This window comes from Lissotriton helveticus, chromosome 1_1, assembly GCF_964261635.1.
Source record: "Lissotriton helveticus chromosome 1_1, aLisHel1.1, whole genome shotgun sequence".
In the NCBI taxonomy this organism is placed as follows: Eukaryota; Metazoa; Chordata; class Amphibia; order Caudata; family Salamandridae; genus Lissotriton; species Lissotriton helveticus.
In genome coordinates this window covers 1,466,327,947-1,466,352,144 of record NC_136057.1, presented here as the reverse complement: position 1 = coordinate 1,466,352,144, position 24,198 = coordinate 1,466,327,947, and the positions used below count along the sequence as shown (strand labels likewise).

The 24,198-nt window shown below is 46.0% G+C and overlaps 1 protein-coding gene across 5 annotated transcripts in view; it reads right to left on the bottom strand.

The window, feature by feature from the left end:
* SMARCC2 (SWI/SNF related BAF chromatin remodeling complex subunit C2) overlaps positions 1–24,198 on the bottom strand; it is a 588,171-nt gene that overhangs the window by 100,137 nt on the left and 463,836 nt on the right. For 3 of the 5 annotated variants that reach the window (XM_078686227.1, XM_078686231.1, XM_078686233.1), the window contains exons 26-27: positions 6,186–6,573; positions 5,134–5,550 (exon numbers count right to left, since the gene is read on the bottom strand). In XM_078686227.1, coding sequence (XP_078542353.1) covers positions 5,134–5,550; positions 6,186–6,573 — 805 coding nt within the window. The remainder of the gene's footprint in view (positions 1–5,133; positions 5,551–6,185; positions 6,574–24,198) is intronic. The other 2 variants (XM_078686241.1, XM_078686236.1) reach the window with 2 other exon arrangements.

Genomic DNA, 24,198 nt, shown 5'->3' with positions numbered 1-24,198 from the left:
ATTGGTATGTAATATTCGATAATTATTTAGAGGCAATAGATGGGCAAGAGTTCTCCTCCAAGAGAAAGAAAGCAATATTATTAAGCACACTTGGCAAGGAGGGACAAAGAGTTTTTAGATTCTTACCAATAGCTCTACAAGCAAATGGAGAAGCAATACCAGATCTATACAAAGAGGCTATATCACGTTTAGAGGTGAAATTCGCAAAAGAAGAAAATTTAGTGATGCATCGGTATAAATTTTATACCCAAAAACAAAGATCAGAAGAAAATATTGACGATTTTGTCACTCGGTTAAGAGAATTGTCAATAAAATGCAAGTTTGGCAATATGGCTGAAGAACTAATAAGGGATCAACTCATAGTCCAATGTAGTAGCCGAAAGATACAAGAGAGACTATGGGCTGCCAAGAATCCTACACTCAAAGTAGCCATAGAACTTGCGCAAGTAATAGAAGAATCAGAAAAATGCATCAGAGTTATAGAAAACTCAAAGAGAAGACAGTCAGAAGAAGTATCAGTTGTCTCAGACAAAGAAACAGAAAGTGATACTCAAAATTATTCTGATGATGCAGTTGCTATTGTCAAAAGCAAATCCAGAACATTTAAAAAAAAAGCTCCAACGTCAAACAGATTTTGCAGTAGATGTGGCAGTAATTCACATTCTTCGGAAGCACGATTCTGTTTTGCAGCCAACAAAGAATGTCTCAAATGTGGGAAATTTGGGCATTTCTCTAAGATGTGCAAAACAAAAAACAAACAGAAAATAGCTGTGGTGGAAGATTACCCCAGTGACAGGTCTTCCATTAGTGAAAGAATGTTAGTGATATGTGAGTCCGACATAATTGCTAACTTGGATGATCGAAGATTAAACAGACCCAAAGCTATATTCATCATCGATGAAAGAGAAGTCCAATTAATGGTGGATACGGGCTCACGACATACAATCATCCCTAATTGTACATTCAAAGAACTTTGGTCTAATATGCCACTACAGAAGAGTGACATTTCACCTAAAGGCTTTCAAGGGGAAGTAATAGACATTCTAGGATATTTTGAATCCAATATTACATTTAAACAAAGGTCCATAATTGGAAAAGTATATGTATCCGTAGATGGACCACCGATTTTAGGATGGTTTCATCAATATGATCTATATATCATCATAAACCCAAGGGCCCCAGACCAAGTTATGGTGTTAGAGGATGATTCAATAGACACTATTTTAAATGAATTTAAATCTGTCTTTAGGAGCGAGTTGGGAGAACTCAAAGGCTATACACACATGATAAAATTAAAAGAAAGATGTATACCTATCCAACACAAACTACGAAGAATTCCTTTAGCAATTAGGAATGATGTGAAACAATTAATAGAAGAAATGCTCCAAAATGGAGTTATAGAACCTGTTGAGAGGTCTGAATGGATTTCGCCAGTTGTAATTTCAAAGAAATCTGACAATAAGTTGCGTTTTTGTGTTGACCTTAGATCTGTAAATAAGAATGTGGTTGCAGATACTTTTCCCCTCCCAAACATCAATGAATTAGTATCCACACTCGAGGGAGCCAAGTTTTTCTCAAAACTTGATCTAAAAAACGCTTACCATCAAGTTAAATTACATAATTCATGTAAACATATCACCTCATTCATAACCACGGAAGGAATCTTCCAGTTCACACGCTTACCATTCGGTTTAATATCAGCAGCAAGCGTGTTCCAACGCATGGTACATGAATTATTTAGAGGTTTAAAGAAGGTGGTCTATTTTCAGGACGATATACTGGTATTTGGCAGTTCTGTTCCTGAACATAATTTACTACTCAGACAAGTGTTACATAGAATTAACGATGCTGGTCTCACCTTGCGCAGAGAAAAATGTTCTTTCCTTGTCCAAAAAATTGAATATCTCGGACATGAAATATCAGAAGAAGGCATCAAACCCAAAAGAGACCTGTTATTAGCAATAAAGTCAGCTCCTTCCCCAAATGACAAAGACCAGCTAAGATCCTTTATGGGTCTCATAGAATATTATTCCAAATTCGTAAGAAATTTCTCAGAAAAAACCATTAATCTAAGAATCTTACTGAAAAAAGGTACAAAATTTCTATGGGGTCCTGAGCAAGACTCAGCATTCAATCTAGTCAAGAATGAAATATGTAAAGCAGGTGTACTAGCTCCTTTTGACACTAAACTTCCTACAATTCCAGGTCCAGTTCCCGGCACCATAAGCATACCACATTGGGGTCTATCACAGACATCTGCCTTTGACAGGATCCACACAGTTGAAACTTAAAACTGACAAGATTTTTTAAGGGGCCATCCTTAAAGCACACTTGGAGCTTAGCTTAAAAAGAATTTTGACACTAAGTCGCAAAAAGGAACCTAAAAAAAGTACTGAGGTAGCTCTTCTGGATCTGCGCTGATGACGCAGAAAGAAAAGAACGGATTTGAGCATGCTGGTTTGGCACCTATATAAGCACCTTGCATGCCCCTTCTGGCATGGACGATGGCACCTGTCGGCACACACAGGTACTGCTCAAGATTTTCTGCATCCTGGGGATTGTTCTGAGGTATGGAATCCGCCATCTAGAAGTCTCAATCAGATACTACATATAGTAGTCATGGGTGTTAGCCTCCGACATAACCTTCCTGCATTTAATTCAGTTCTTAAAACTTGAAATGCATTTGCTCATAAGAAAAAAAGTAAACTGGAACAAAAAAAAGAAAAAGAAAAACCAAGAAAAGAAATTCAAATTGAATGACTATTTGAACAGTTGACATGACTCCCGCCTTGTTATGAAGTCTGACATTTAAGTATCGATCAGCGAACAAGAGAGGTAGGTGTGCGGTGCCATTGATTACTTATTAATGCGTTTTTATATTGCCTGATCTTCACTATCTATATTGGGATGGATTTAGATTATTATGCCTTTTTATGGCCTCGTCCCTTCCGGGCCCGCTCATCCTGTTTGGACCCTCAAGACTGTGCTCCACATTGGTTACTGAGGGGACTTCAGGCAGTATCACCGACAGACAGGGTCAGGGATGAGATGGCTTACGACTTGTCTGCTTTATTACCGTTAAACGATGCAGTGGGTATCTTCGACTGATATTTCATTGTTTTTATGCTCGTGATTTGCTATTTTTCCTCGTGGTATTGCTTCCTTCGTGGGATTTCTGTAGTGTTGGGGTAATGGGCGGGGCCGGGCGGCGCGATGTGGGCCCTCCTCCGCTTAAATTTTATTTTCTTTTTCTTCTTCCTTTTCCTATCTTTCTATATTTCGGGTTCTCTTAGGGCGACAGGCACGCGGCTGGGGGGTAGGCCATGGCCTTCTGCGGGTGTGCAGGGTGGGGGGTTGCGGGTTGGGTGTTAGATCAGTATTTGTTTCTATGGCCCTTTAGTCTTTCTTCTCTTTTAAGTGTCGTCGTTGCCCATGTTTCCTGCGGGGTGTTTGGAGCGGAAGGGCGGGGTTTAGACTCGTTGCATGATGGGGTTGTGTCTCCACTTCTCCTGCCATTTGTATTTTATCCCCTGATGGAGGCCCCCCCCCGTATTGTCATTGTTCTTAATATCCTGATTCGTATACTATCGCGAGAGTGGGAGTAACTGTGCGGCACCTTTTCTTAGTTCTTTATTTGAAAATGAACCTTCTCCATCCTGACTCGAGCTGCTGTGTTCACTTCCAACTTCTGTACTGTTTTGATATTACCTTATGCTCTGAACTGTTGCCACTATACGTAATGCTTGCAATGTCTGATTTTTCGAGCGGCCGGCCGTGATGGTTGTAGGCCCATCCTTGTAATCGTATTTGCTACCAATAAAGGTTAAAAAAAAAAAAATGCATTTTTAGGTTTGGTCTTTTTTGTGCGACACAAGTGTGATGCCCTGAGAAATAAGCAGCATGCTAGTAATCAGTCACTGTATGAAAACTCTAATGTCCCAGACACTCTATTTTAAAGAAAAGGATCGACAGAAAGGCCGGTGTAGCTGGAAATAAAATATTACAAACCATGAAATTAGTGTACTACTGGGCAAAGGGCCTGTGAATAAACTACTAATTGTGGCAAGCAAGGGTCTGATTTAGGTTCAAATGAGAGCAAGTGACAAACAAGGAATACTACACTTAGACAGCACATTTGTAAGTTATAGAGTAATTCTCTTTGGTAAGTAATGTGACTTTTTAAACAATCATATAAAAGGGATATTGAAAAGGACACCAATAGGGAAATTAAGGGCTTGAAAGAGTGCTTCACACAAACAGCTAAAGAAATGTAGAAAAGTGTCACTGAAGGAATATTGCTTAAGGCGTGGCTTACTGAGCATGACAGAGAGGGAAAATAAGGCATAGGAGTGTTGCTTTCCATGTATTCCAAGCATCAATTGGGAATAGAAGAGCTGTTGGGGGCTCAATTAAAGAGGGACAACCTTTTCTGAAGTGTCCATAAAGTCACAGAATCCTTCCTAATTTCTTAACATTTGACACTACCTCCCACCTCAAGTATTTACAAGTAATGTCTTTACAAGGGCCACATTTTAGACTTCATTTTTAGACAGACAGCTCTTTAACTTTCACCTACTTGCTTGACAGTCAGACACAATATGGGCATTTATCTGTCTCAAACACAAACAATTTCCTACAAGTCAAAGCTTCATGCTAGGTTTGTCGTCATAATGGGAAACATTTTGGACGTTATCAACTTTCATACCCTACAGATTGCCAGCAGCCAGCAGGTTACAATATGGTCATTATTATACACCACTAAGTCTCACCACAAAACTTTAAACGAAGTCATACTGTGACCAAAACATATGTAGCCCATGCTATTCAACTGATGTATTTTCACCTTCACATGCACTTGTTAACCTTCTTGTACATGAAATATTTTTTTCTGAAAATGGTAATGAACATTTAAAAAAAAAAAAACAAAAAAAAAACCTTTTTGTATGGCACTAGAAAATATCATTCTGACCCGTTCTATTTACAAGTGAACTGACTTTACGGATCAGGAGGAAGTGCTCTTAAAACGCAACTCTACCCAGGCCACAGATTCTCAGCTTGTTTCTTTACAGTGGGATGTGAATTTTGAAGACTCTCTTAAGACACAGTAGTCCTGCACACATTACAGAATCTCACCTGGAGATAGACTGGCACCTGGTACAAAGCTCCCCTGCATGGCAGCTACGATGGCCGGGCTGTGTGATGCAGCTGGTGTGGTGCCAGAGATGAGAGGGATGGAGGATGTCGTGGGAGGTGGTACGGCTGTTGCAAGGGCCCTCGGGGGCATTGTCACAGGCAGGTGAGAGGGAGTGAGCACACCCCCAGGCATGCTGCAGGGGAGGTTACCATGCACTGAAGGAGAGGGGATGTTAGGAGGAAGGTTAATATTCATGGTCTCTGCTACATTATTAGGCAGGTTATATGGGATGGATGAGGGAATTCCACACAGCATACCAGCTGGAGCATTACCCGGCACTGTTGAGTTCATGTTCACAGGCACATTCGCTGGCATCATCGAAGAGGGAGGAGGAGGGCTTGGAAATGGAGTAGGACCTAAAGAGAAAGCACCAGATTTAATGTCCACATAAAGAGAATAATGAAGAGCTACAAGAACAGTGGACATGAGCGTTAGTGGACTTGGGACATGCAAGGCTCAGCGAGGCAGCAACCCATAAGAGCATCTCTCTCTTAACAACATACAGCACTGGTAGTCCCACAATATGTGAGAGGTCGCAGACTTGAACATGCAAAGCATGGTGGTTCCTGGGACAAACAAGGCAAACAGAACAAGTAGTGAAAGGGGCAACCAGGAACACAAACGGCATGTAGCTCAGTCACAGAAGAGTGGTTCGGGCACAGATAAACATACTGCATACACAGTTCAAAATATAAAGTAAAAGGGAAACAAATGACAACCACCACTCTCCCCACAGTTATTCAGTAGCCAGAAAAGGGCAAAGTGGTATGCAACATTTCTCAGTGTTAGGCCAAGTACGAAAGAGCAAAAAAACATGGAAAACAGCCAACATTGTAAGTCAGAAGGTGGGGCAACCGAGGGCAGAGAAGTGAAAGGTGTAGCAGACTTGTAGGGGTCGTGAGACTGTGTTCCACTTGAGCTCAGTATGTAATGCCACCCAAGGCCCCCTCTGCTTACTAACCAGGAGATCCCACACACAACACCTACTTACCAAGGGCTGCGGCAGGCGGCTGGTTTGACTGGACAGTGGTCTGCTGCTGCGTCCCACCCTGCTGCGTTGGTGGGGGTGGAAGCTGCGGCTGTGGCCTCTCCCCCAGAGAAGGAGGAGTAGATAAACTTTGTTCCCCTGAAGCAGAGACACCAGTCTGTCCCACCATGCTTGCAGCCATGGCAGATGGCTGGGGAATGGAATGAGCTGTGGGTGCCAAAGGGGCCCCGGATGTTGACACCACCTGGTTGCCCAACGCAGCGGGTGGTGGGGGCTGCTGCTGGTGGATCTGTTGGAAGTGCTGTTGGCGAGCCCTCATCTCGGCATACTTGAGCTGTTCCATGTGAAACGCCTGTCGGTCTGCCAGCAGCTGCTGCCTCTGATACTCCAACTACAAGTACAAAAGCCAAAGATGAATCAGTGTGGCTAAGACCTGCTTAACCATCATAAGTAAAGTATACATGAGTAGAATGCAATCCAGTTTCCTAAACCACTCCATTTCCTCACAGCGATACACGGTAATACATAGACAGTGCCTTCTCTTCCTGAACAGCTTACCAAACCAAAATCTGCTGAACCATGGAAAACCATTCAATGCATTTATCTCCCCCTTAGAGAACTCGCACTAACAACAAAGCCTCACTATCAACGCAAATAACTGACTATCAAAGGAAAACAATTACATTGTCATCCTGCAAAACCTAGCTTCACCAGATCATCTCATTTAAGTTGCCAAAATCGGTTGAATTAGGGTAAATAATCATCAGCACTTTCTCTTGTTGCAATATTTTCCCTCACCAAACCATACCATAGCAGAGAATGGTTACTTACCGGTAGGAGTAGTTTTGCAGCTTGAAGACTTTTCTGGATTCACATGCTGTGCATTATTCCGCCATCTAGTGGATGGTTTCGGAATAGTCTAATTGCAGTCTGCTCTATTTCTTTCGTGGGCATCTTCTACCATTGGGGTTTAAACCCCTCCTTTTGTGATCTCAGATATATGCCATGGAAATCCCTCGACGTAGTCGCCATCTTCAGATTCTTTTTGCTTTTCTCTGTGCTTGTCATTGTTCTCGTGATAAGTAAGTAAAAACATATCTATTGATGGAGGTGGGTGGGTTGCATGTGATTCCAGAAAATTCTTCACGCTGGAAAACGAATCCTAACAGTAAGTAACTATTTTGTTTTGCAGTAGGGACCTTTTCTGGATTCACATGCTGTGCTGGGTATTCCCTCCTGTTGGTAAGCTGGGTCCTTTAGACTCCAAAGTTTAGAGTATGTGTTTAAAAAGGTTGCAGCACTCTTTGTTCCAGTTCTGCATCCGTTGGCCTGAATGTCCACGCAGTAGTGTTTAGTGAAGATATGCACAGGTGACCCATGCGCAAATGTCTCCCAGTGCTACGCTACCTAGAAAGGCGAGGGATGCCCCCTTTTCCCTCGTGCCTCAGTTTTTTTTGTAAGTGTTGCTCCCCCTGCCCTGTGACAATACTGTATTGTTTGCACTATACATTTTGCGAAAGTTCCCTTGTTGACCAGGTATCCCCCTCTTCTTGCACGTGCGAAGGACACGAAGAACTGTTCTCCCTTCCAGATTGTTTTTTTTTCTTGCCCTTCGCATGTCTAGTGTGTGCAATGCTCTCTCTGCTTGCATTTTAGGCATCTGAAAAAATGCTTGTAAGTGGATGGCTTGGTTAACATGGAACCCTGACACTACCTTAGTTAGGTGTGAACCTTGGGTTTGTCCTTATTGCTACTATCTCTATGTATCCGTATATATGGTTCCTGGGTTGTGAGCACTTGTATATCACGGACTCTCCTTAGAGAGGTGACAGCAATGAGAAATACCGTTTTGAGAGTTAGGAATTTGAGTTGTGCTTTCTGCGTTGGCTGGAAAGGTGATGTCATTATTGTGGTTCCATGTAGGCATAGGGGTGCTTCTTAGGGGTGCCATATTTTTAATACCAACCAGGAAGCGTTTTACCATTGGCGTGATGAAAAACCACCCCCCCAATATTCCACTGTGTATGCTACAATGGCCTCTAGGTGAACCTTGATAGAGGCAGAGGAGAGGTGCTTGTCCAGCAGGTGTGTGATGTATCTAATGACTGTGGCATCCTGTGTCCAGTTTGTGTGTTTTCTTTGCCTGTTGCACCATTGTTCAAATCTTTTCCACTTGTTGCTGTAGCATTTTCTTGTTGTTGGTCGCCTTGCAAGCTTCCTTTAGAAACTCCTTCCCTCTCTTTGGCGAATGAGGTGATCAAACTCTACATCCTCAGGAGCCATGCTGCGAGACCTAGTTGTGAGAAAGTTGCTCTATATATACTGGACCAAAGTAAGGTACATTGTGTATAGAGACCACAAACTCCAGAGGTATAACAGAGGTTAAAGTCAGGGCGGACCTTACTCTCAAAAGTGGTACTTGGTCGAGCAGTAAGGCAGTACCGGAGGACAGTGTAAAGCATTTGTTGTACACACTCAGTCAGCAAAAGGTTTCACACACTCAAGGACTGAACTCCAGGCCAATTGTTTTTATATCAAAAGATATAGTGGTTTTATTTTTAGAACCAACAGGTATCAAAATATACTTTTCTCAATTATGAGGGATCTCAGGTAAGTACTTTGCAGAAAGGTAATAACTTTGTAAACACAATAGGTACAGGGGTTGCAGTAGGCAACACAATTCTAAACACAATTCAACATTGATCTCAATGGGCTTTTCTACAAAAATGCAGTTAATTACTTTGTAGATTACTTTTGTAAATTCAAGACTAGATCCTAGATTCAGCCCTGGGGTGTAAGCTGAAAACAGTTTAGTAAAAACGTTTTGGTTATTGCAATGCTTTTTAAGGAATATAAAGGTATTTTAAAAGTTCACAATTCGAAACTTTTCAGTGAAAATCTAGCAATGTTATCCAATGGGAGTAAATTCAGGTTACAGGTAAAGTACGTTCTCGTTACTTTTGTAATCCAGTACTGGGCTCCTAGGTCCAGCACTGGGATCTCTACTTAAGACAGGTAAGTAATTACGTTTCAGTAGTTGGTATGACTTTTAAGAAATATTTTAATTTTTCAAAAGTAGACACGAAAGAAATTTCACAGAAAAGCAGACAATGTATTCCTATGGAGAAAATTCAGGTTACTAGCAAACCCGGCTAGGATTAATTTTGCAGTTCAGTACTGGGCTACAAGGTACAGTACTGGCTTCTCTCCAGATCACAGGTGAGTACTTCAGAATTCGGTATTCGGCTGATATTATAGGAATATTTTACAGTTTAAAAACTTCACACTTTTTTGAGTCAAACCAGTCAATGTTATCCTATGGCAGGAAAGTGAGTTATCGGTTTCCAGGTGAGTACTCGACCAGTGAAGTTAAGGTTCTGGGCTTAGACTCAGGGGTCCCCCAGGGCCAGGTAGGTACAGTTGGTACACCCTCAGCAGCACAGGGGCAGCTGGGTGCAGAGGGAGTTACGCCCAATGTTATCCAATGAGAGGCAGGGGACCCTCGGTTGGTGGCTGCTGGCTAGCAGGCCACGCGGCTGTGGGAGCTGGGCTCCTGGTCACTTGCTCAGGGGAAATGGGGAAGTAGGATAGGACACAGGGTGCACGGCCAGAGGCGCTCGGACGGCTGGGTGCAGGGTGCTTTTGAGCCGCCGGGCGCTCAATGTTATTCAATGGGAAAGGTAAAAAGGGAACAAAGGCTGCAGACTGGGGGACGGTGATTATTCAGGTGCGACCACCACTTTGAGAGGTAAGTTGGGATCTTGAAGAACAGGTAGGTACCCCAAAGGAAGGCACAGGGGGCCGCAGGGCGCTGGGTGCAGGGGTGTCTTTGGGTGTTGGGAAATCTTACCCTCGGCTGGTCGCGGTCCCTTGTTCTGAGGCTGCAGGCGTCGTCTGGTTCGTCGAGGAGGGACTTTGGGCACTGGACTTCGGGTCCCAGTCGCCAGGGGGGACGTCCTCGTGGTCTTGGATCACTCGGGCACGGGCCGGGCTTGGCGGGTGCAGAGTGGGTTGGTCTGGTGCTTCCTGGCTGGCACCAGGGGTATGGTTGTTGAAGCAGAGCCTCTGCTTATGGAAGTCCCAGTATTCAAGAGGGTCACGGCGGGCAGGTCCTCCGGGGATCCCAAGGTTGCTGTCCGCAGGAGTCGCCGGGATTAAGCAGGAGCAGGTTCCAGGATCGACAGGCCGGTAGGGCTGGGCCAAGTCAGTGGGTGTCGCCCTGTTAGGAGCTGCACAGCGGGTCTTCTTCTTGATCTTCTTTCTTCTTTTCTTATCGGGATCTCAGGAAGGAAGGTTCAGGGAGCCCCTAAATACTGAATTTAGGGGCGTTACAGGTAGGGCAAGGGCAAGGACTAATAGGTCCCTGTCCTGGGGTGGGTACACCCCCTAGTCTGCTCCTCTCCGGTGGGAGGGGGGCAGGAGCCTAGCTGTGATTGGGCAGGGCTCCCTAGGGTTTCCCGCAGTCTTCCCGCCAGAATGGGGGTCAGAACCAGTGGGGGCCAATTGCTGGGTACAGCAAATGGTCTGGAGAAGCTCACTGAGGCGGCAGGCCTTTGAAGCTTCCCCCTGCCCATCCTGGGGGAGGGGATCTAGCACGCCACCCAGGATGTGCATTGTTGCAGGCCCAGGAGAGCGGGGGGTTCTCCACCCAGGGGTCCAGCAACATGTCTGCTGTGTGGCAGCCTCTCAGTCCAGACATGGATTGTAGGTTAGGTTTCAGGGAGCATCTCTAAGATGCCCTCTGGTGCATTTTACATTAAATCTCTCACTGGTTTCAGTGCGGGTTTAATGTGCTGAGAAGTTTGATCCCAAACTTCTCAGTCTTCAGTGAGGCCATCATGGTGTGTGGAGTTCGTAATGTCGACCTCCCAGCACCATATACTATTAATGGCTGCACTGCATTTACAGTGTCCAGGAATGGCCCTGGGTACTTTAGGGGCACAGGGCTCATGCACCTGTGCCCACACCACTGACACAGGGCACCCAGCTAGAGGGGTGACTGAGGTATGCCAGGGCAGTGGGTCTTGTGGGCATGGCACACAGGGATGTGTGCCATGTCGACTCTTTGTTTGGTTCTGTGCACTCAGCCTGTAAAGGCAGTGTGGGGGTGTCAGGGTTTAGGGCCCCTAAGGGTGGCACAATAAGTGCTGCAGGCCTTAGGGGTCTTCTCTGGTCACCATGCCCTGGGTACCTAGGGTACCATTTACTAGGGGCTGACAGGTGGCCAGAGATGCCATTTGGATGTTAGTTTCAACACAGTTTTAGGGAAGGAACACAGGCCCTAGGTACCTGGTTGGCAGGAGACCAGGGCACACTCAGTCAAAGCACATCAGCAGTTCAGCAAAAAGTGGGGGCATACCAATGCAAGAAAGATGGCACTTTCTCACACTAGTGTGTTTGGTTCAAGGTGCCATACTGCCCCTCCTATATTGTAGCAGGACTTGGTGTGCTGGAAGTTCAATGTACTGTCCATGGGATATCTCCATGAGGTCTGACAACCATGTCTGTCGAGCCCATTGTGGAGGTATCAGGATTAGGCTGACCTGTTCCTGCCTGCACTTCTGGATCACTTTCAGTATCACTGGAATTGGTGGAAAGGTATCAAACCTCTCTGTCCATTTTTTCAACAAGGCATTCCCCAAAGGATCTGGGCGGTAGAACCTGGATGCACAGCTTTGGCATTTGGGTTCTTAAGTGATGAGAATACGTCTACTTGTGGTGTCTCCATAGTTGGAAGAGTGCATCAGCACTTCTTGTTTTAGCTTCCATTTGTGTATGGTGCTTGATTGTCTGCTGGGCCGGTCCGCTAGTGCATTTTGTTTTCCTAGTAGGCATATTGCTACTAGTGATTCTCCGTTCTATATCACCCAAATCGAAATCTCCTCAGCCACAGCTGATAGCGGCTAGGACCTTGATCCCCCTTGTTTGTTTACGTAGTATATTGTTTTGGTGTTTTTAATTTTAATTTTTTATTAATGACATGGTAAGGCATGCAATAGTACTTACAATAGTGCTACCAAGGGCCATTATGATGTGTTTTATACATTGGAACACTAAAATGCACTTCATCCACAGTATCTACACGTTACAAACAACTCCCCTCGAGTGTTCAACATTTCGCCGACTTGTAGAGGTGTGTGTTCCCACCAAGGGGGCCATACATGGACATCCCCGGTAAATGTTCCATGTACTCCAATTTTGCTCCGATTTTTTGGAACAGCCCCTACTTTCATACACCACCTTCTCTACAACAATTCACCAATGCGTATCGTTTATCCAGTCTCGGAGCGTTGGCGTGTCGGGCGCTCCTCACATTCTAGCAATATTTCACTTAGCTATCACCATCCCCTGTGCCACCCAGGTTCTCTATTTGCTGGTTAGGTCAGTTGCATTCCACATATTTAGCCGGCACCACTTGGGCATCTGTTCCATTTCTACCCCTGACACTTCACTCAAACACCGAGTGATTGCTTCCCAATAACGGTTTATAAATGAGCTGTCCCATATGATGTGGTAAAAAGTACCCTCTTCCGATCCCCTGCCCATCTTAGTGAGGGTTGTACAAAAGAATTAGGATCTGTGTAATATCTTAAGTTGTAGCAAGCTAAATCTTGCTGAAATGGCTGCTTCTCTTGTGAAGGGCAATGCTTCCTGACATTCCTCGTCCTCTAATTCTCCCAAGTCCACTCGCCCCTGTTCTCGGAGGGGGTCAGGAAAGTTATTGATCAATTTCTGATACATCAAAGAAATCGCCCTCCAGTCCATGTAATCTGTCGTAAGTCTATCCTCCAGAGGGGAAGATTCCGGGAGTACCTTTCCTCTAGGAATGGAGGCTAGGAGCGCATGTCTGATTTGTAAATATCGAAACATTTCAGTATTTGCTAAGTCCTCATAATCCTGTTGTAGTTTGAAGGGAACCACTCCCCCTCGACCATAGGTCACCCCCTCTGGAAATTCCTAAAAGATCCCAGCTATCAAAGCCGGGAACTCTTCGTAGGGAGCCTAGTTTCTCAGTATCCCACAATGGGGTAGCCTGCGTTACTTTGTTATGCCACCCCATCTTATGCACCGCATGCCAGAGCTGAACCGTGTGTTTTGTTGGACCTGTGAGCTGGAGGTGTCTGGTGTTGATGTACAGTGCCTTTGCATATCCTACTGACAGTAGGACAAACCTATCCTTCTATATGTGGGTACGTCAGGTGTACCCATTGTCCATAACACCTGGATCGTCCCAAATCTCAGTTGACTGAGACCATTGCTGCTGTACCCAATCCTGCATTTGTCTTGTGTAGTCTTGCGGGCGGCACTATGGAAATGCAGGTTCTGTGATAATTTTTCGTAATTGATGGAGAACCTTGCACTGGTTGCTTATCTTTGCCTTCACTAGCCAGTCGTCCCAGTATTGGTAGATGTGTATTTCCTTTTATCTGAGATGTGCTGCAACAGCAATTAAACATTGTGTGAATACTTGTGGAGTTGATTTTATTCCGAATGATAGGGGTCCCGCCGTCAACTGCCTCCTGCCTCCCTGCTTGCTCGTATTGCGGCCGGAGGCGCATAGCCAATTACAGCGCTAGGAAGCGCTTGAAAGTCACCAGCGGGCTCCAGCAGGGCATGTCCCGCAGTAAACTGCCTCCTTGCTTGCTCGTATTGCGGCTGGAGCCGCATAGCCAATTACAGCGCTAGGACGTGCTAGAAAGACTCCAGCGAGCTCCCGCAGTGCGGGCAGGCCCGTCAGTGGCCGGAAGAGGCTGGGATGGACCACGTCCCGGAAATACGCATTGAGACTTTAAACACTTCTTTTGTATAAATAACCCTATTTATGTAGTAGCAAGGTGGTGCCATTTTGAAAACTTAAGGAAACATCACAAGACATGGGGAAACGTAAACTCATGGGTGCTGCCGCCAGTACTAAGAGTAAAACGGCTAGATTGAGTGCTCCTATAACCAACTACCTTAACAATGCAATGTGTTTAATCAATAGTGAAATCGAAAATGTTTAACAACACTTAGCCGCCACGAAGAATGCATTAACTACTGTGATAGATGAGACCACATTGACTCCACTTGGGCATGCATTAGAAGCAGGTTCGACCAACAATGGCAAAACAAAAATAGTAACACCCCTAGTGTATAACACCTGTGGGGCACCTTGTGTATCATCTGACCCATTGGAAATATTGACTTTCCGGGAGGACATAAGTAATTCTATCCCATCAGTAGCCAAAAGCAAACAGCTAGTGAAAGAAAAATATGATGATTCAACAGAAAAATTGCAGCCAATGCTCCTTAAACACAATGGAGGGATAAAGGCCAGTACTAAGAATGACTGTACAACTAAACTGGATATAGCCTCAAAAACGTTATTAGGGAAGATCGACATGGTCAAAAACAATCTTCTAAAGGAAATTGGGAAAATTAAGGATGATGTAGCGCAGATCCTGAAAATCATTACAGATTTGTCATCTCACGGGAAAGTACTATCGGACAAAAATCCATCAGAAACATTGGGAAAGGATACAACGAGAGATATTGTTAGTAATAAGACTGTACGTGGCCCTGTGAAACCTGTACTAAGGTAGCATGAGAAAGATAGGGGAGACATTGTTGAGAATTTAGTTAAGGAAACTACAAAAAGAGATTTGCATTTACCATCAGCATCCCGAAGTATGATAAAAATGACAAGCCCTACACGCTCTATAATTAGAAGTTATGATAAAACAATTGAAAGATATGAACCTAGATATAACTACAGAGGTTCGCTTTATATACCACCCGAGGCTACACCTTACACTAATATCGTTAGAGATGTTTCAGTATTGGAGGATGATGTCAATGAGGGTTGGGTAGATTTGAAGAATAAAGTCCTGCACTAGTTTACGAAACACTCTCTCCATAACCCAAATATTTTGGCAAGGAACATTTGTTGGGTAGGGAGATCTCAGAAGAATAGAGAGGGAGACTGTATGGCTGTTTCTTTTCGTTACCCAGCAAAGGTTGAAGTTTTGCTTGAAGAAATATCTAATGATGGAGAAATGTCAGCTAATCATGGGAAAAGCAATATTACTGGGGTACTACTTGGATATTTCTATAGATCAATTGCAAGAAACCCAAGAGTGTGACAGTGGTCCATTGACAGCTGATAGGTATAGACCTCTGCCCTTGTCTAATAGATTTTCAGCTCTTAGACAGTGCAGTGATATAGATTGACTGCACCAGGGTGCTGATCAATGTTTAACACAAACCTCTCCTCTTGTTGCTAAAGGTTTATTGTCAACACCAGATTCACAGGCCTATAATCGGATTATAGTTTCATGGAACATTGCAGGAATCAATTCAAAATTGGATACTAAGGTATGGCCTGAATTCCTGAAAAAGTGTCAAATTATTTGTGTACAAGAGACCTGGCACGTAGAACCTTTCGTTGTTGATGGTTACTCAACAATTAGTACACAAGCAACCCCCTCACGAACTGGAAGGGCAAAGGGAGGCTTAGCTGTTTTACTTGCGATTACATGCCCGCTGACATTGAAGCATGTTTATATTGATTAACCCTATTTACAGTTTCTGTGGTTAAATACTATTGATCATCAGTGTTTTGTGATAATTAACATTTATAATGTCTTTTGACAGTAATAGAAATCAAGTAATTTTATCCCTTGAGAAGGAGCTTGATCTGTTTCTAAAACAGATCAAGGGTGACTACTTTTTGATTTGGGTTGGAGATTTTAATAGGAGGAAATGTGACATTCTCAAAGGGAAGTACTGTGGATATGAGAACGAGTCTGGAGAAAGCTACACTCATTTCCCACATAACACGTATGGGGAATCAATTAACTGGGTTATGTGCAAATATAATTTGGAAGTAGTGGATCAGACGATGCAGGAGGGACAAGTGGAGTTACCAACTTTTGAAGGGCATGGCCAGTGTTCAACAATCGACCACATAATAATCTCGGTACATGACCAGAACCAGATAGTAAAAATGGAGATGGATAAAAGCTGTTTAAGCGACCACAACCAGGTATTTTTAACTGTCAGATTAAACAATATCCCCTGTGGAGGATTGTGTTTGGCACAAAGTATAAAAACCCAGGGAGAAAATGGCATTACGATCAAATGGTCTGGGATCATTCAGATCGATTTTGTAGAGAGATTATTGAGTGCGACCACTGACCATGCTTGCAGGCCAGCCCGCCTCCCTACTGCCGAACAGCACCACCTGTGTCTGATCGCTCCGCTGCTGCTGCTCCTATCGTGTGTTCGCCCCCTGTGTCTCCCTGATCGCCGCTGTGTTCTGGTTTGCATTTATACGTGTGTTTTCTCCTGCTTGATTATTGTTTCTTTTGTGTTCACTTGCACTGTATTTTTGTTGCTGTAGCCCAGTTCTCTCCCCCACCACCCCCCATTTTGCCTTCGGTGTTGCCGTTTTCCCGCTGCTGACCCTTGCGGCCACGCCCCCTCGCCGTCCCGCTCCCGCCTCCCAGCTGCTCCTTCCTCCTCGCCTTAAATGGCAGGCACGCTAAAGGCAAGCCAGTCTGCGCCTGGACTGCACCCGGCGCCAGAACCCCTGGACCTCACACCTGCCACGACGCCAGACTCCGATACGAAGCCAGCACTCTCGTCGCACTCAATGCCGGACGAGACCACTGCTGCTTCCAGGCCGCCCGGAAACGCACCCACGGACCCTTCCCCTGCCACACCTGCAACTTCACATGCAACAGAACCACCAAACCTCCAAGGACCGGACCCAACAACCTCCGCTGCATACTCCTCAACACTCGCTCCGCACACAAACACGGCGTCGAGCTCTGGGATCTGCTCAACACCTCCGCCCCAGATGTTGCCTTCCTGACCGAGACCTGGTGGAAAGACTCTTCGGCACCTGACATCGCCATAGCCATCCCGGAAGGCTACAAGATCTCCCGCAGAGACCGCACCAACGGAATAAGAGGAGGAATAGCCATCATCCACAAGTCCACCCTCCAGGTCCACACCCTCGCAGATGACTCCTTCAATTCCGTCGAACACCTTCACTTCCGGATCCACACCGACCCAAAGACCACCCTCAGGGGAACACTCATCTACAGACCCCCCCGGATCCCGGGCTCATCGCCGACCTCGCCGGCACCCACGCACTCGCTTCCACGGACTAGATCCTCCTCGGGGACCTGAACTTCCACCTCAAGAACAACACCGCCGCCAACTCCGCCAACCTGATCGACAACCTCGGCCTCCGACAACTCGTCACCGAACCTACCCACGCCGCCTGCCACACGCTCGACCCCATCTTCTCCACAAGCACCCACATCACCTTCAACCACACCACCGAACTCCACTGGACCGACCACCACTGCATCCACTTAACCTTCGAGAAACCAACCACGCACCACCGCACCCAACAGCTGACTCGCCACTGCTGAAGCAAAGTCACCAAAGACCAGCTGACCTCCACCCTCACCCAGAACCCGCCCACCGACACAGACGCCGTCGCCCAAAACTTCAGACAGTGGATCGACGACTGCGCCAACACCCTCGCCCCGCTCAAGAAACCCTCCATCAACCACTCCAGCAAGAAAGCTGCCTGGTTCACCGAAGAACACCGAAGAACTCCAAACGCACTTGCCGGAAGCTGGAGAAGAAATGGCTCCACGACCGCACACCAGACAGCCACGCAGCCCACAAGGACGCCATCCGCAGACATCACCACCTCAACAGCAAAAATATTCTCCTTCAAAGCCCGCCTGGACAACAACGCACACGACAGCAAAGAACTTTTCAACATAGTGAAGGAACTCTCCACCCCCAGCGCCAACGCCCTCGCAAGATCTGTGCGACTCACTGGCCACCTTCTTCCATCGCAAGATCGCCGACATCCACAACAGCTTCATCACCTCACCCACACCGACAGCGACAGACCCCACCCCGAAAGCCTCCTGCACCAACCAGCTGACCGCCTGTTCCCAAGTCAACGACGACGAGACACGCAAGGTTATGAACTCCATCCACTCAGGATCTCCATCAGACCCTGCCCACACCACATTTTTAACAAACCTGACACAACCATCGCACCCCAACTGCGGAAGGTCATCAACATCTCCTTCTACACAGCAACTTTCCCGGAAAACTGGAAGCACGCCGAAATCAAAGCCCTCCTCAAGAAGCCCAAGGCGGACCCCAAGGACCTAAAAAACTTCCGGGCCATCTTCCTGCTCCCTTTCCCGGCGAAGGTCATCGAGAAAATGGCCAACATGCAGCTGACCCGCTACCTCGAGGACAACAACATCCTAGACCCATCCCAGTCCTGATTCAGACGAAACCACAGCACTGAGACAGCCCTCATCGCTGCCACAGACGACATCGGGTGCCAACTAGACAACGGCGCAACTTCAGCCCTCATCCTCCTGGACCCATCAGCCGCCTTCGACACGGTCTGCCACCGTACACTAAGAACACGCCTCCAAGAAGCCGGAATCCAGAAGAAGGCCCTGGACTGGACCACGTCCTTCCTCTCCGTCAGAACCCAACGAGTTTGCCTCCCACTGTTCCGATCCGAAGCCACTGACATCATCTGCGGCGTACCCCAGGGCTCATCTCTCAGCCAAACCCTGTTCAACACCTACATGGCCCCCCTCGCACAAGTGGCCCGCCAGCACGACCTGAACATCATCTCCAACGCCGACGACACCCAGCTCAACCGCTCCCTCAACAAGGACCTGCACACCGTCAAAACCAACCTCCACGAGAGAATGAAGGCCGTCGCCGAGTGAATGAGGGAAAGCTGCCTGAAGCTTAAATTGGACAAGACGGATGTCCTCATCCTCGGCCCCACCCCCTCAGCATGGGACAACTCCTGGTGGCCGACCACACTGGGAACAGCTCCAACACCCACGGACCACGCACGCAATTTAGGATTCATCCTCGACTCCTCCCTTTCCATGTCAAAGCAGGTCAACGCCATCTCCTCCTGCTACAACACCCTCCGCATGCTTCGCAGGATCTACAAGTGGATCTAGACCGAAACCAGAAGGACGGTGACCCAAGCCCTCGTCAGCAGCAGGCTGGACTACGGCAACGTACTCTATGTAGGAATCCCGGCCAAACACCTGCGACGACTACAACGCATTCAAAACGCCTACGCCCGACTGATCCTCAACGCCCCCCGACGCAGCCACATCACCCCCCACCCAGGAGACCTGCACTGGCTCCCCGTCAACAAGAGGATCACCTTCAAGATCCTCACCCACGCACACAAAGCACTCCACAACACCGGACCAGCTTACCTGAACAACAGACTCAACTTCTACACCCCCGCCCGCCAGCTCCGCTCTACCAGCCTCACCCTTGCTGCCGGCCCGCGCATCCAACGAACAACCTCCGGCGGCCGATCCTTCTCCTTCCTCGCCGCCAAGACCTGGAACACCCTCCCCACCCATCTGAGGCAAACCCAAGACCTGCTCACCTTCAGAAGGCTCCTCAAGACCTGGCTCTTCGAGCAGTAGCAGCACCCCTCAGCGCCTTGAGACCCTCACGGGTAAGTAGTGCGCTTTAAAAGTTTATTGATTGATTGATTGATTGTAAACATGATATAGAATTATGTAAAAGCAGGGATTCAACAAATAAAGATATTATTGGGGCTTTTTGTAAAATAACCGCAGCAATTTCTCAGGGCTTAAAAGTTAAGAATAAGAACAAACAGAAAAAGACAGTTAGCTGGTTTAACTCAGAATGTACGGAGGCAAACCACCTACTAAAGAATGCTTTGAAAATTAGACCAAAAGACAACAAACAAATTAAAAATCAGACGACATATAAATTGACAGTAACAAGAAGAAAGAGGGAAATTCAAAGCGAAGCATGGGAGAAGATTACACAGGCAGCTAATACTAGGGACTCTTTTCTTTTTTGGAAAATGATAAACCACCCCTATTTTAAATACAATAGTGCTGTAAAAATTGAAAGCTTAGTACAACCCCAAGAGTGGATTAACCATTTTACGAAGGTCTGTAACTTAGAAAGGAAGATGCTACTTACTAGTATGCATCTGTTCTTGGCATGTAGAGCTGCAGAGTTGCACACTATGCATAGATCACCACCTACTGTTGGGCCCGGATGTTTGCAGTTGTTGTCCTGAAAAGTTCTTTGGAAGTCACGAGATAGGTGACTCCTCCTTAAGACCACCTCGCGCATGGGCATCGGCTCCATCCCCAGATTGTTTTTTGCCATTAGGGAAATGATGGAGCTTTGCAAGAAAAGGAAGGATGCCCATGTAAATTGTATCTAATTAAGATAATACTGGAACAGACAAGGGTAGCCGGGAGGCAGGTGGGCGTATGCAACTCTGCAGCTCTACGTGCCAAGAAGAGATGCATACTGGTAAGTAGCATTTTCCGTTCGAGGCATATGAGCTGCAGATTGCACACTATGCATAGATTGTATAGCAGTACCCACACTTAGCGGCGACCACCCCTATCTGTTGCAGTAGTTTGGAATAATGTTTTGAGAACAGCCTGGCCCACATTAGCTTGTTGTTTTGTTTGCACATCTACACAATAGTATTTTGTGAATGTGTGCGGTGTAGACCATGTAGCTGCTCTGCAGATGTCATCTAGGGGAATGTCCCTAAAAATGCCATTGAAGCCCCTATTTTTCTTGTAGAGTGGGCTTTAGGAGGAACAGATAACGTACGTTTAGCTTTGTGGTAACAAATTTGTATGTATTTGACAATCCATCTAGCTATCCCAGATTTTGAAATGGGATTACCCTCATGAGGTGGTGAGAAAGACACAAAAAGTTGTTTTGTCTTACGAAAAGGTTGTGTCCTTTCTATGTAGTATAGCAATGCTCTTTTGACATCTAATGTGTGAAGAGTTCTTTCTGCTACTGACTGTGGTTGCGAAAAGAAAATGGGCAGTTCCACAGATTGATTGAGATGGAATGGAGAAATTACTTTGGGCAGGAATTTTGGATTAGTACGTAGAACTACCTTATTGTGATGCATTTGCAAGAAGGGTTCTTGGATGGTTAGTGCATGTAGTTCACTAAATCTCCGCAGAGAAGTAATAGCTACTAGGAAAGCAACTTTCCATGTTAAAAATTGTAATTCACATCTGTGTAAAGGTTCAAAGGGAGGTCCCATTAACCGTGTGAGAACAACGTTTAAATTCCACACAGGTGAAGGTGGTACTCTGGGAGGAATTATTCTTTTAAGGCCTTCCAAAAAGGCTTTAATGGCAGGCACTCTGAACAGAGATAGATGTTGTCTGTTTTGCAGATATGCTGCTATTGCAGCAAGATGTAGTCTAATAGACGTATAGGCTAAGTTACATTTTTGGAGATGCAGTAAGTATCCTACGATGTGTTGAATAGACACATCTAGGGGATCAATATTGTTATTGTGACATTATATCACAAATCGTTTCCACTTGGCCGCGTAACATGCCCTAGTGGCTGGACGTCTAGCTTCTTTAATGACATTCATGCAGTCTGGTGGAAGGTTCAGATATCCAAATTCTAGGACTTCAGGAGCCAGATGGCAAGGTTGAGCTGAGCTGGGTCCGGGTGTCTGATCTCTCCAAGGTTCTGTGTTAAGAGGTGTGGAGACAGGTGCAGTTTTTGGTGCGGTACTACAGACAGTTGTAGCAGTGTGGTGTACCACGGTTGTCTGGCCCACGTTGGAGCAACTAGGATGAGGGTCAGAGAATGCTGCTGTAGTTTGCGTACTACTAGTGGCATGAGTGGTAGAGGTGGAAAAGAGTACGCAAATCTGTTTGACCAATTCATCCAAATCGCATTGCCTTTTGACAGTAGGTGTGGATATCTGGCGGCGAAGCTTGGGCATTTTGCGTTTTCGTGGGTGGCAAATAGGTCTATTTGAGGTTGTCCCCACATCTGAAAGAATGGTTGAAGAACTTGCATATGAAGTTCCCACTCGTGGGTCTGTTGCGTTTGACGACTTAACAGATCCGCTATAGTATTTCGTACTCCCGGAACATGCTGGGCTAGGAGGAATATGTTTTGAGGTATAGCCCACCTCCATATGACCTGTGCTAGTTGAGAGAGTTGCAGGGAGTGTGTGCCTCCCTGCTTCTGTATGTAGCACATTGCTGTCATGTTGTCTGTGCGGACTAACACAGCTTTGTTTGCTACTTGCTTCTGGAAAGCTTTTAGTGCTAGGAATATTGCTAGTAACTCCAGATGATTGATGTGGAGTAATTTTTGTTGCGGTGTCCACCTGCCGTGCATGGTGTGTTGCAGTAGGTGGGCTCCCCAGCCGGAGAGCGATGCGTCCGCAGTCAAGATTATCTGTGGAACTGGCTTTAGGAACGGTCGTCCCTTGGAAAGGTTGGTGTTCCACCACTGCAGAGAGCGATGAGTTCGACCGTCTACCAAAACTAGGTCTGTTAAGTGACCGTGAGCCTGGTTCCATTGACGTGATAAGCACTCTTGTAGCGGACGTATTTGAAGGCTTGCATGGGGTACTATGAAGATGCAAGAGGATATCATCCCTATGAGTTGCATGAACACTTGTTCTGGGAGGGAGTGTTGTAGCTGAAACTTTGTTAGAAGAGTTTGCATACTGGCTATCCTTGCTGGAGTGGGATAAGCTAGCGCTGTTGAGGTGTTTATTGTGGCACCAAGGTACTGTTGTACTTTGGATGGCTGTAGATGAGACTTGGTGTGGTTTATTGTGAACCCCAAGTTGTGGAGTAGTTGGATGGTGGCATGAGTGTGTTCCACGCATTGATTGTATGAGCTGGATTTTATGAGCCAGTCGTCAAGGAACGGGAAGACATGGATGGGCTGTCTTCGTAGATACGCTACCACTACTGCTAAGCACTTCGTGAATACTCTTGGTGCTGTTGTGACTCCCAATGGGAGTACTTTAAATTGATAGTGCTGCCCGTCTATTACAAATCTGAGATACTTCCTGTGAGCCTTGTGAATGGGAATGTGGACGTATGCGCCCTTGAGATCTAGAGTAGCAAGGAAGTCGTTTTGCAGCAGGAGCGGAAGGACTTGTTGGAGTGCGACCATGTGAAAATGGTCTGACTGTATGTATATGTTTAGCGGTTTGAGGTCTAAAATAGGTCTTAGAGAGCCGTCCTTCTTTGGAATCAGAAAATATAGAGAGTAAACCCCCTTGTTTTGTTGGTGCAGAGGAACTGGTTCTATTGCACATTTTTCTAGCAGGGATACTACTTCTTGCTTTAACAGTGATAGATGTTCTTGTGACATTGGACGCTGTTTGGGTGGTATGTTTGGGGGGTAGATGTTAGTTCTAGACAGTAACCCGACCGAATAATTTGTTGCACCCACCTGTCTGATGTGATGTTGATCCAGGCAGGTAGGAATTGTTGTAGTCTTCCCCCCACAGGAGTGGAATGGTGGGGGGAAGTGGAGGAAAGTCATTGGGTAGGGGTGGAGGAAGAGCAGGAGTTGTTGTTTTTGCCTTTGCCTTTGTTGTTGTTACCCCTGTAACCCCCTCTCTGGTAGCCCTTACTAAATGTGGATTGGCTAGGGGTCTTATAGGAAGTGGACGGGCTATCGGAGGAGTAGCCTCTTGTGTTGCCTCTATATGATGAGACAAAAACCACGTCTGGGAGCAATTGCAAGGCTCCCATAGATTTAGCTGTGTCGGTGTCTTTTTTCATTTTCTCTAAAGATACATCGACATTAGGGCCAAATAGGTATTTCTCTTCAAATGGCTGATTGAGGATGGAATTTTGTACTTCAGGTTTGAAACCTGAAATACGTAGCCAGGCACTGGTGTTAATTGCCCTTGAGGCAGTATCTGCGGCATCTTGGGCACAACAAATGGAAGTATTGGTGATATTTTTACCTTCCTGTATGAGTTCATTGGCCCTATTTTTGTATTTATCTGGTAGATGCTGCATTATGGATTCCAGTTCATCATAATGTGCCCTGTCATATCTTGCCAATAGCTCTTGAGTATTGGCAATGCGCCATATGTTAGCTGCTGTGACGCTGTTCGTTTGCCGGAGGCGTCAAGGAG